Raw genomic sequence first — 12,905 nt, forward strand, 5'->3', positions numbered from 1 at the left:
AATGCTAATATTTTCGTCCTAAACAGTTGTAAAGTGTGTTTACATTGTGAAAGTAGAATCGAACAAAACGGAAACAAGGGCAGATAACTATAAAAGCATGTGCAGCTGTGACTGCAATGAGAGTGGGGGATTGGAAAACGGATTGGTTGTGATTTGGACTCCCAGGTCCAGTTTCTTTTCGCCAGTTTAATCAAACGTAATTACATTGGTAAATTAAATGATATTAGAAACAATCAGAAAGATCGTTCTATTTTAAACTTAAAGTAGAAAAAAAAAAACGTATCTGACAATGAACGTTTTAGAGCATGACTACGGAGTTTGCAAGTCAAATATTTTACTTTATGCCACATACAGAGTAAAAGGAAGATGAGGTATGAGTTTGAAAACAATATGAAATATACTATGTCAAAAACATGCCAGTCCTTAACCTGTTGAGTGTTAACTTGTCGAACTTGTATGCACCAAAGGTCTAAGTTGTTAGATGGGATTTAGAATTCATTAAATATATTTTTTTAATCAAAGTTTTCACTTCACAGACACTGTCTACAGAAGTTTAGTCCCCCCCCCCCCCCCCCCAAAAAAAAAAAAAAAGCAGGAATCATTTTGTTATGAACAAGGTGAACAACAATTGTTAAGGATAGCTAGGCTATAATTTACAATATTAATTTTAATTAATTGTAGGAATGTCATTTCTACTAGTACATGTGTATACTATACTTGTAAAAGCTTTACCTAAGCTTTACAGACTACAAAGTCATGCATCAGAACAGATATACAAATCACTATAATAAAGGCTTTCAGTGGTGTGTATCATAGACCTAAAGGAACATATTTTTTTTTTAGCAGGAACACGAGGAACTGTTTTACCAAAAAAACTTATGATAAAGACTAAAAACTTTAGTTGTTCATAAAATCTTACAAAACTTATCTTTTTGTTAAAAATTGTTGGCATAAAACTATCTTATTTTTTTTTTCAAAAAGATTTAAAACATTTTTAAAGTAATGCTAAAATGAAATTAATTTGCATAATAACATTTTGATCTTAGTCATAAGTTCTTTTGTAAAGCGGGCCCTGGTTGGATAGATGTCAAAACCCAACACTCATTCGAAGACAGATAAATTACAATACCTGAAAAAGTACATAAAATTTTATTGTATATATATGTGTGACACAATTTTTTTTTTAATTTAGATGGGTGGTTGTATCAAAAGCAATTTTAAATTGATGGGGGGGTGGGGTAGAAGGTAATTAAAAATGTATGGGTGGTGGGGTAAAAATAAAAGTGCCTTCCAACCCCCCCATACAATTTTTCCTGGAATAGCCCTTATCTGAACTATTAAATCTTTAATTGGGGGGGGGGGGGGTGTTCTGCAGTATAATCTATCATGTTGTCACTATTTAGATTTATCTGTTAAATCTTTAATGGGGGGGGGGGGGGGTGTTCTGCAGTATGATCTATCATGTTGTCACTATTTAGATTTATCTGTTATCTGAACTATTTGCAGCAGATGATTCTTTTACTTAATGATGATTTTTTTTTTTCCTCAGAAAAAGAAGAGGCGTACCAAAACAAAGAAAACAGAACAACCAAATTTACACAAAAGATTGTCAGCATTAAGTCGTGAACAGTTAGCAGAAATCATAGAAGATCTTGTAAAGGATCACCCAGAACTAGAACAAGTTTGTTCTTTAATTTTCATTTATTTTCTCCCCTCCTCCTCCTCCCCCTCCCCCCCCCAACCACCATCACCACCCCAAAAAAGGAAAATAAATAAATAAAATAAGGAGCATTATGTTAGAAAACAAGAAATTTGTATCTGTGCTAGTAGAAATTACTTTTAATGTATTATGATGGCATATTTTAGAAAAGTATGTCAGTAAGCTTTCAAAGACCATGCAGTTAATTAAAAGCTCAGGCAATGAGATGTTGGTGTTGGTTCATGTTCGTGTTCTTTTGTGTGTCTGTAAACTTTTTTTTCTTCAAAATACTACTCCTTCATATTAGTTTTAGTCCTATTTAAATCAAACAAGATAATTATGTTGACATGGGACAGAATTATGTTAACATGCAAGATATTTATGTTGTCTTGCAACTTGTTTATGTTAACATGCGAAATAGTTACAGTGTAGATTGATATAAGACTTACTGTGGAATCATCATTGTTCGTGGGGGACCAATGTTCGTGGATTTCGTGGGTTACCCTTACCCACGAATTTACATCCCCACGAACGTTTATTTTGTAAACATGTTGATGAATTGAATCTACCGTATAAACGAGTAACCCACGAAATAACGTCCCCTCGAACAAGTAAAATTTTGCTTGTCCACGAACATTGACCCCCACGAATTAAAATGATTCCACAGTATTCATTTCAACATAAGAAGTTAAATAAGTTAAATTTCTATATAATTATGTCACATGTTGACATAAATGTGTCACATGTTAACATAATTATGTTGCATGTTGTATGTATGATATCAGATACTGGCATAAGTAAGTAAATTTATTAGGGAAGGCAGTTGAATACAGAAATCCCCCCCCCCTCCTTCCCCAGTCAATTAACTGCAAGACGTACCAACAGGTTAATCATATAAAAAATTCTTGAAAGATTCGAAAGGCATTAGTAATATTATGTTTATATTTGATCAGGACACTATGTATATTTTATTCCATTTCAATTGGCAAAAAAAAAAAAAAAAAACCAAGATGTGTTTGTGAAACACTGATGCCCCCGTATGGCAGCTTATGACGAAGGTTAAAGTTTCTCAAATGCAAGTCAAAATCCAGGCCAAAAGATAAAAAATGTTTAATTTGAAAGCCCTACCTGCAACTGTTCAAAAGTTATGGCGAAGGTTAAAGTTTTTTAAAAGTAAGTAAAACATCAAGGTCAAGGTCAAAGTTGTTGGTATCCAAAGGAAGGTCTTGTCACAAAGATTACATATGTAAAGTATGAAAGCCCTAGCACCAACCATTCGAAAGTTATGGCCAAGGTTAAAGTTTTCCGAAAGTAGGTCAGACTCCTATGTCAAGGTCAAAGGGTCAAAGTGGTTGGTACCCAAAGGAAAGTCTTGTCACAAGGATTACATATGTGAAGTATGAAAACCCTAGCACCAACCATTCAAAAATTATGGCCAAGGTTAAAGTTTTTTAAAAGTAGGTCAAACTCCTATGTCAAGGTCAAAGGGTCAAAGTGGTTGGAATCCAAACAAAGGTCTTGTCACAAGGATTACATATGTGAAGTATGAAAGCCCGAGCTCTAACTGTACAAAAGTTATGGCCAAGGTTAAAGTTTTTCAAAAGTAGATCAAACTCCTAGGTCAAGGTCAAAGGGTCAAAGAGGTTGATATACAGAGGAAGGTCTTGTCACAAGGAATACACATGTAAAGTTTGAAACCCCAAGCACCAACTGTTCAAAAGTTATGGCCAAGGTTCAAGTTTTTCAAATGTAGGTCAAACTCCTAGGTCAAGGTCAAAGGGTCAAAGTGGTTTGTATCCAAACAAAGGTCTTGTCACAAGGATTACATATGTGAAGTATGAAAGCCCTAGCTCTAACCGTTCAAAAGTTATGACCAAGGTTAAAGTTTTTCAAAAGTAGGTCAAACTCCTAGGTCAAGGTCAAAGGGTCAAAGAGGTTGATATCCAGAGGAAGGTCTTGTCACAAGGAATACACATGTGAAGTTTGAAACCCCAAGCACCAACTGTTCAGAAGTTATGGCCAAGGTTAAAGTCTCATTAAATTTTGCAAAAGTGGGTCAAACTCTAAGGTCAAGGTCAAAATGTCAAATATGATGGTACCCAAAGAAAGGTCTTGTCACAAGGAATACACATGTGAAATATGAAAGTCATAGCTTCAACCAATCAAAAGTTATGGGCAAGGTTAAAATTGACAACAGACAAACAGATAAACAGACAGACAGGACAAAAACAATATACCCCCAGGATCTTTCGATCCGGGGGGATAAAAAAGAAAAGAAAGAAAACCATGAAAAATGCCTGAAGTATCAGATACATTAAAAATATTAGACTTAGTTTGTGCACGTTCATTCTGCATTGTCACCATAATCAAAACTTGAGTCTTAACTACTGTAGATTCCTTATTTTACGCGAGTACTTAATATCGCGAAAAGGCCCAAGGGCGTCAAATCTTGAGAACAATAATTCGCGAATGGGTGATTTATCCAGAGATTTTACATGCATTAAAGCACCATAAAAATAAAAGCGAGTAATTTTATTTCGCGAGTGGTGCTACTCGCGTAATTACGCGTTAATTTATTCCTCGCGTACATTTAGGAATCTACAGTATTGCTTAATTTATAATGTTTAATAATATAATTTGGTAGGTTACTGCAAAGGCTAACGATTACCAGAACACATTATAATCATTTCATAGTACTCAACGATCATTTCATTAAAATCCAAAAAAGTACAGGACAAGCTGGGTAAGGACATGGTGTTTAAACAGCAATTAAAATCTAACTGACCAATTTTTCCCTCAATGTTAATCTTGGAAGCCTTAATTATCTCTGAATCAGTTAACATTTGAAAAGTTTTATTTGTATTTCTTAATTGAATTTTCAGGATATTACATTCAAATTTCCACATTCAGTGTTTTGTTTTCTGACTAACTGATTTAAGAATTTCTAACTGATTACCATTGTTCCAACAGAGTAATCGGTTATCTGGTTACAAATTGCCATCCCTAAAATTTACCCATATTGATATCAAATTCTCGAAAAAGATTGGTAACTTGTATATCAACATAATTATCTTGCATGTAGACATAATTATCCATGTAGACATACATTGCTTGCCTGTTGACATAATTTATCTTGCATGTAGGGGGCAGAAATATGCCACCATATCAAGGCCTGATGATCATGCTAACTTCTGTGCTTTAGAACATACATAGAGTAACAGTATATTATATAAGGCCAAACAAAAAAATATGTGTGGTTCCGGTTACACTTCTGAAAAAATTAGGGTAGGTAGGTAGGGATTTTTTTTTTTTTTTTTTTTTAACAAAATGATTTTCTTCATTTTTTCTAAATAATACCTATCACTTCTTTGCAAATGGCATTTAGATGTGGTGTGATAATATACTAGTCAGTATTGGTAGGGGACACCTACATGCCAGCTTGCTTTGGATTTAACACTATTAAACACTTGCACTATGTTTTGCAAAGAGGCCGTCATTGCTGAAACTAAAATTTAAACTGGAGCCATTGATTGAAATTGGGGGAAATTCCGGAAAAAATATGAAAATTGCCAAAAAAAAGTTTAGGGTCGGGGGTATAAAATAGGGAAGGTCGGGTAACCGGAACCACACATATTTTTTTATTTGGCCTAAGCAGCCTTATTTCCACTGGTTTTGTTTAGTTCACCTGAGCTGAAGGCTCAAGTGAGCTTTTCTGATCAAAATTGGCTGTTGTTGTCATTGTACACTTTGTACAATTTCATCTTCTTCAGAACAGCTGGACCAATATTAACTAAACTTGGCACAGAGTATTCTTGGGTAATTCGGATTGAAGTTTGTTCAAATGAAGGGCCACATTCTTTCCAAGGGGGGATAATAATTAATAAAAATTGGGTCATTTAAAAGTCTTCTCAAGAACCACTGGGCCAGAAAAGATGAAACATATGAAAGCCTCCTGACATAGTGTACATTCAAAATTTGTTCAAATCGTGACCCGTGGTGGTAGGGTGGGGCCACTAGGGCTGTATCAATATATCGATATATCGATACATATCGATATATAAGAATGTATTGTATCGAACAAATAACTTCCAGTATGTATCGGACAGGCAGATTTTCTCATAATTCAGTGAAAAAGTTGGGAATTTCAATCACCAAAGGTTATATTTTCACTGTTTTGAATTAAAATTGATCAATAATAATATAATCATTAAGGAGATAATCAGTCTTAGATAACTATTACAAAATACATAGACAACTTTATTTTAACATGTTGTTTTACAGTCATTTAAAGTTTGAATTTGAAGTGAAAGAGCTAGGTTCAATTTATGCATAAAATGGCCCTGTAGATAAACTAATTTATCCACTAACACATTATATCCCTTTCTCAACATCAATATAAAGTAGAGACTTGGGGCTTTCAGTTTGTATATAAAAGTTTCCTCTAAAGAGTCCAGGTACTCGAAAACAGGTTGTGTGAAATTGCAATGTTCTTAAATTTTGCAGAAAGCAGGTGAATTTGAGAACCTTCAACAAAGAATTAAAATATGAGCACACCCCTCGATCCAAAAATTAAAATATTTTTTATAATCTTAATAAGCAGTTCTTTCGTAATATATTTGCACATTTTGGATCGGAGGTTGTGCTGCATACGAAATATTGAAAAATAGCATCATATTTTGGCCATTTTTGAAGAAATATTCGGGATATATGAATAATGACGCAATTCATGACGTCATAATGCATTGACTATCAAGAAATTTACGTCATTTTTAGTAGAAATTCAGTCACCAAGTGTTCAAGTGATATTTATTGCCTTGTCGACTAAAACTATGCAGTTTTAATTTTTCAGAAATTTACAGGGCCAAAAAAGGCCCTAAGTGGCCCTTGCTCTTTGTAGAGTATTTTTTGCTCAATACACAGCCCTAGGGGCCACTATGGGTAAAAGTTTTACATGGATGTATATAGGAAAAATCTTTTTAAAAAATCTTCATCTCAAGAACAGCAAAGCCATGAATAGTTATATGGAAACATTGTCAGAAATTGTATATTCAAGTTTGTTCAAATCATGATCCCCATGGGTATGGTAGGGCTGTGTATTGAGCAAAAAATTTCGATATGATACAATACGATATTTTATAATGCGATATATTGGATTCTTTAACAAGTCTATCAAAAAAGCCTTAAAAATCATTTAATGCATGGATTTTATAAAAAAAAAACAACAAAAAAAAACAATTGTTTTACAACTCATTTCAAAGTTCTCGTCTCACTGTCATTTAAGAAATAAATAACAAGTTTAAAAACTTCAATGGGAATTGAAGTGGGTTGGTCACGTGATCAAATCCTGTGAAGGCCGAAGGCCTTCTCAGAAGATTTGATCACGTATCGACCCACTTCAATTCCCATTGAAGTTTTTAAACTTGTTATTTATTACTTATATATACATTTGAGACGGACAATTGAATGTAATCGAATATAAATATTGCACTAACCGCACGTCGTAGATTTTGACAAATTATGCTAGGTGTAAATCGGCTTGAAAAGCGGTTACGCTTCAAATTCATCTGGCAAATGATTCTGTTTTGAAGGGAATATTCTGTGAAAGGCTACTTATGATCAATTATACTGAGCATATTGGTGTCTGGGAATTTTTGTATTCATGAGAACCCATATTCGATGTTAAAAAACACAAGAAACACGTCCGATGTTTGGTAATAAAAAGTTGGAGGAATTTTGGTCGGAAAGGGATGGATGGAGACACTTGTCTGGACCAGATAACTTGAAATCAAGTACAAAATTTGATCAAAAACATAAAATCTACGATTTCAGTAAGGCATATTGATTAATTTATGATGTTGATATGGAGACACGACAGCTTACATTGTTAAGACATCACAACAATCTCGATGATGGAGGTGTGCCTTCCAAAGTGCAGTGTTTGTCAGCTGTTTGTGGCGTGATTGCATTACATTGATATTTTTCAACAGATTTTCAAATTTATTGTAAGTAAAGTTTATTGAAAAAGAAATTTATAGCATTCAGAGGTCTGCGAGAAAAGTAAGGGTAAACGTTGAGATATGCAGCTCAGACATGAAACTTCTAACGCGTAGTTTTCTATTCTCTTTATAAAATCGATCAAGAACTGTATTAAATACTCGTTTAAATTGTAAATAAAATGATTATTATTTTACTTGCATATTTTGTACATTTTTATGCATGAAAAACATGCTATATTGCTAAATGGAGTAAGTCTTTTTATGTATAGATATTACTGCGCTGTGTGATTAGGTCACGTAATGACCTATGACCTTCAAAAAACTTCATACAGGTATGAAGATATTTGCCCTCTGCATGTTTATATAATAGCGAGATACCACAAATGTATATATTACAAATTACACTTCACATTAAAAACAAATTACACTTCAAATTAAAACTTTTAACGACTGTAAAATCAACATGTTAAATAAAGGTGTCAGTGTATTTTGTAATAATTATCCAAAATGTGCTACCTCCTTAATGATTATATCATTATTGATCAATTTTAATTCAAAACAGTTAAATACAAACTTTGGTGGTTGAAATTTCCAATTTTATCACAGATTTATATGAAAAAACTACTTGCTCGACATATATTGGAAGTCATTTTTTCGATACCTTATATTCTTGAATGTAGATACCATATATTCTTGAATATTGATATATTGATACAGCCCTAGGGTAGGGTGGGGCCACAATGGGCAATCAAAGTTTTACACAGGAATGCATAGGAAAAATCTTCATCTCAAGAACAGCAATGCCATGATCAGTCATATTTATATGGAAGCATTTATAGGTAGTGTAGATTCAAGTTTGTTCAAATCATTACCCCAGGGGTTGGGATGTGGTACCACAATGGGCAATCAAAGTTTTACTTTGGAATAAATAGGAAAAATCTTTAAGAATCTTCATCTCAAGAACAGCAAAGCCATAATCAATCATATTTATATGGAAGCATTGTCAGATAGTGTAGATTCAAATTTGTTCAAATCACGACCCCTAGGGGAGGGGAGGGGCTACAATGGGAAATCAAAATTTTTCATAGGAATATATAGGAAAAAGAATCTGCTGATGAAGAACAAGAAGGGCCATAGTTACTCAGGTGAGCATTGTGGCTCATGGGCCTCTTGTTTTTTCATAAAACAATAATATAGGTGAATAGTCATATATTTACATTTCTAAATATTTTTCCTTAAGATTCTTTGCAAATTAGAAAAAGTTCATGTTATCATGAACTGCCGTGGGATGAGTAAGAATATTTCCATTGTGATGTGACTGAAGTCAAAAAATAGTGCAAACTCTTTTTTTTTTTTATGGCGTCGAGCTTTAGCTCGACGATCATCTAGCTATGAGGAAAATCTCTGACTGCTCACCGTGTTCTTCATGCGCCAAATAATATAGTACTCGAACCAAGGCCTTCAGGCTTCTGGCGTAGGAATATACATGTCATTTTGTTGCGTTTATTCTATTTAAAAGCAAACCCTGATTATGGAAGTCATTAATTTTGTTTTGAAATCGTTTATTATTTACTTGGAAGTAAATTCAACTGTACATTGGTTTAACTTTTACAATTCCTGTGATCAATGTATACGCAATGTTTACGTGAGTCACGTGATTGTCTGGAAATAGGCGGAGTATGCTGGCCTATGGCGTAGGAATATATATATGCATTTTGTTGTGTTTAATCTATTTGAAGACAAATTCTGATACTGAAAATTTTAAATTTTATTTCAAAAACTCGTTTGATTCACCTGAAGATAAATTTCAACCGAACTTTGCTTAAACCGTCTGAAATTCTTGTGATTATTTTATGCTCAATGTTTACATGAGGTCACGTGACTGTCTGGAAATAGACGGGGTGTCTGGAAAGATAGCGTGGGTCGACATATTGAAAAGCAGCATATTAGAAGTGAAGAAGATTTTGAACGGGAATTTGAAGATAGAAAGGGTATGTAGTTGGTTGATACGTAATATCTTTTTACATTTTTTGTTTCAATGTCGTATTATGCCCTTATTTTGATGACTTAAGTAGTTTTCGATTGCAAATCAAAGTGTATTCATAAGAGATTTGCGCCGTACGGCAAAGGCATTTCTTAATACTTTTAAAAGATATTCTTTGTGTAACTTTATTAAAGAGACAAAGGCATTGTTTATACATGTGTAAGTAATTGTTCAGTTATTAAACGCTTGGAGATCGGCATATCCGAAGTTGCACGTGTTCATGTTTGTAAACATGGGCACTAGAGCTGAAAAGATTTATGCATATTTATGAGGTAAATACGGTTATAAAATTGCAAGATCAAGTTTTAATTTATACTTTCATTTCATTTTTATATCGTTTTATATGGATATTTACGTAATGAATTATTAAATAACTTGGAGATTATTTGGGAAAAGAACAAGGAAACTATAGAAACATTTCTTGGAGCTGAAACGCTTATTACAAAGTCTATATTTATGCTTTCTTTCTTTATATTTTCATATCATTTTGTTTCAATGTATGTATATCTAAACTTGGAGATTATTTGAAAAAAAAAATTACTGGAGTAGAACAGGGGAAAAATCTAGAGATTAAAGATATTTTCAGCTAGAGCAACATTTCTTGGAGCACTTTTTTACATTTCTAGAGAAGCATTTCACAGTATTAGATACACTTGGAGATGATTTGAAATATGTACTGAAGAATAATTTTTTTCTGCTTGACTAAGAACAATATATTTAACTGGAGCTAATGTTACTATAGCTAGGCCTCTATTTCATGACTGAAACATAAATTCCCAGTAGAATATTCAGGTTCTTGAAGATAGTGCAATTACATTTTTTGTGCATGTAGGTCACTCTGTGTTTAAAATGGGAATTGATGTTGAGTTATGGCGAAGGAGAATAGGCAGTTTTAACCCATCGCCCAAATCAGGTGTTTTATGGGGAAATCAAAATGCTTACCTTAACAATGGACACAAAATGTTATGGACAGTTTTAAAGTTTTTTAGATTATGTTTTTGTGTCTCAATGTTGTTGTTAATGTGTGGGGATGTTGAAGCCAATCCTGGACCTATCACAGATAATTCTAAAAGCAAATTCCCAATTCAGGGAAATTTTCACCAAGGAAATGATATATTCAGTTTAAATTCTCGTGGAAGACAATGTGTGTCTTGTTGTATTGTTTTTCTCGTTAGAATTTTCATGAAACCATTTCAGAACAGTGAATGGACTAGTGTTGATTTGGACCAAATTTTACTTGAAGGTGACTTTGTTTTTCAGTTTTCTAAATTATCGTTAAGAAGTTCACATACTTATCTTGAACCAAAAGATTTGCCACCATTTATCAAGATAAAAGATAACTTTTACACGTGGAAAGTTAAAAATACATATAGTGGTGGTATTCAAGAATCCTATACTGGATTATATCCATTAGTAAAGCTTGAAGTTGCTATAGCTATGGGTCTATCAGGGGAAGGCAATTGCTGCATTTTTATTTGTAAGGAATCTGCCATAGCCATTTCAAGAGAAAAAGATTCATTTATAATTTTTGATTCTCATGCTAGAAATGCAAATGGTCTCTCCTTTGCGGAGGGGAAAAGTATTATTATTCAAAAGAAAACATTGAAAGAGTTGTGTGAGCATTTGAGAAGTGTTTTTAATGCAGCTGAAAAAATTGAACAATATGACATGCATGTAATTAAAATAAATAAAATTAAAGAAACGACTGTCAGGTATCAGTACAAAGCTTCTGATACACATGTTTGTCAAATACCTAACAGTGTTTGTTTGGAAGATTTAAGTTATGGAAACAGATGCATAACTGTAAACCCTACAAGTAAAAGTTCAGATATAGAGCTCATTGACTTGCCCTTCCTCTCAAACTATTCAGAAGAGAACACTGTAGCTCGTGGAAGAAAAAGGAAAAGAAAGGTAAAAAATGTCGTTGAATGTACATTGCCACCTTCTAAAACGAGTTGTAATGAGAAAGTTGATATTATTTCAAAATTCCACACACTTGTATCAGTTGGCCCGGAGTATGTTTGTGTTAGTTGCAGTCAGATATTTTTTAAACATTCTGTAGATGAATTAAAGCTTTCAAATAGTTTCAACAAAGAATGTTTAACTAATTTCAAAAGTGTGGACAACAAAGAATGGATTTGTAGACAATGTAAAAAATATCTAAAAGATGGAAAAATACCACCTTGCTCTATTGGCAATGGTTTTTGTTTTCCTGAAATTCCAGCAGAATTGCAAGGTTTAACAAAATTAGAAGAAAGACTTATTTCACCCCGTATTCCATTTATGCAGATAAAAGAATTGCCTCGTGGTGGTCAGCTTGCTGTTTGTGGTAATGTAGTTAATGTTCCAGCAGATGTCAATAAAACTGTCAAACTTCTACCAAGAAATATGGATTCTTGTGAAACAATTCCTTTGAAATTAAAAAGAAGCATAAATTTTAAAAGCCATATAGTATTTGAGCAAGTAAGACCTGAAAAAATTTTGTCAGCAGCTAAATGGCTAGTGAATAAAAGCAGGCTATTTCAAAATGAAGGGATATCTTTAAATTCTGATTGGAATGAAATAAACAGAGAAAATATGGTAAGGGAAGATGAAATAATTAATGATATTTTGGAAAATGAGCATGTATGCAGTGATCATGATAGTGAAAGGTGGTCTGAAGATGATGGGTCAGTTTTAAAACCATCTGGAAATTTTGACACAGTAATGCAACCAGCAGATTATAGAGAATTTAACAGAATTATAAATGTAGCTCCAGCAGAGGGTAACACTCCATTAAGCATGTTTCAAGATGTGAATGCAGAATTTCTTTCATTTCCAGCTATTTATTGTGGTCAGACAAGAAAAAATAACAATACAAGGTTAACACCTGTACACTATAGCACTATCTGCAAGTGGGAACTAAGAAATATAGACAGAAGAGTTGCAAAAAATGTGTCAAACATTTTTTTTAAATTGAAAAAGTTACAAATAAAACAAATATCAGACAAGGTTTCACTAGCAGTTAGAAAATGTAAATTAAAGGATAAAAAATTAACAGCTAACGAAGTACTGTCTGAAAGTTCAGTTGAGAAAATTATTAAACATGATGAAGGTTACAGAGTATTGCGTACTTTACGTGGATCGCCTCCATACTGGGAAAGAACCAAAAAAGATATATTTGCCA

The 12,905-nt window shown here is 33.2% G+C and overlaps 1 protein-coding gene across 2 annotated transcripts in view; it reads left to right on the forward strand.

The window, feature by feature from the left end:
• LOC133174323 (uncharacterized) overlaps positions 1-12,905 on the forward strand; it is a 39,113-nt gene that overhangs the window by 7,778 nt on the left and 18,430 nt on the right. For both annotated transcript variants that reach the window (XM_061309414.1, XM_061309415.1), the window contains exon 4: positions 1,550-1,681. In XM_061309414.1, coding sequence (XP_061165398.1) covers positions 1,550-1,681 — 132 coding nt within the window. The remainder of the gene's footprint in view (positions 1-1,549; positions 1,682-12,905) is intronic.

Source organism: Saccostrea echinata, unplaced genomic scaffold, assembly GCF_033153115.1.
Source record: "Saccostrea echinata isolate AGI-Se365-2 ecotype Australia unplaced genomic scaffold, CSIRO_AGI_Sech_v1 ptg000057l, whole genome shotgun sequence".
NCBI lineage: Eukaryota > Metazoa > Mollusca > Bivalvia > Ostreida > Ostreidae > Saccostrea > Saccostrea echinata.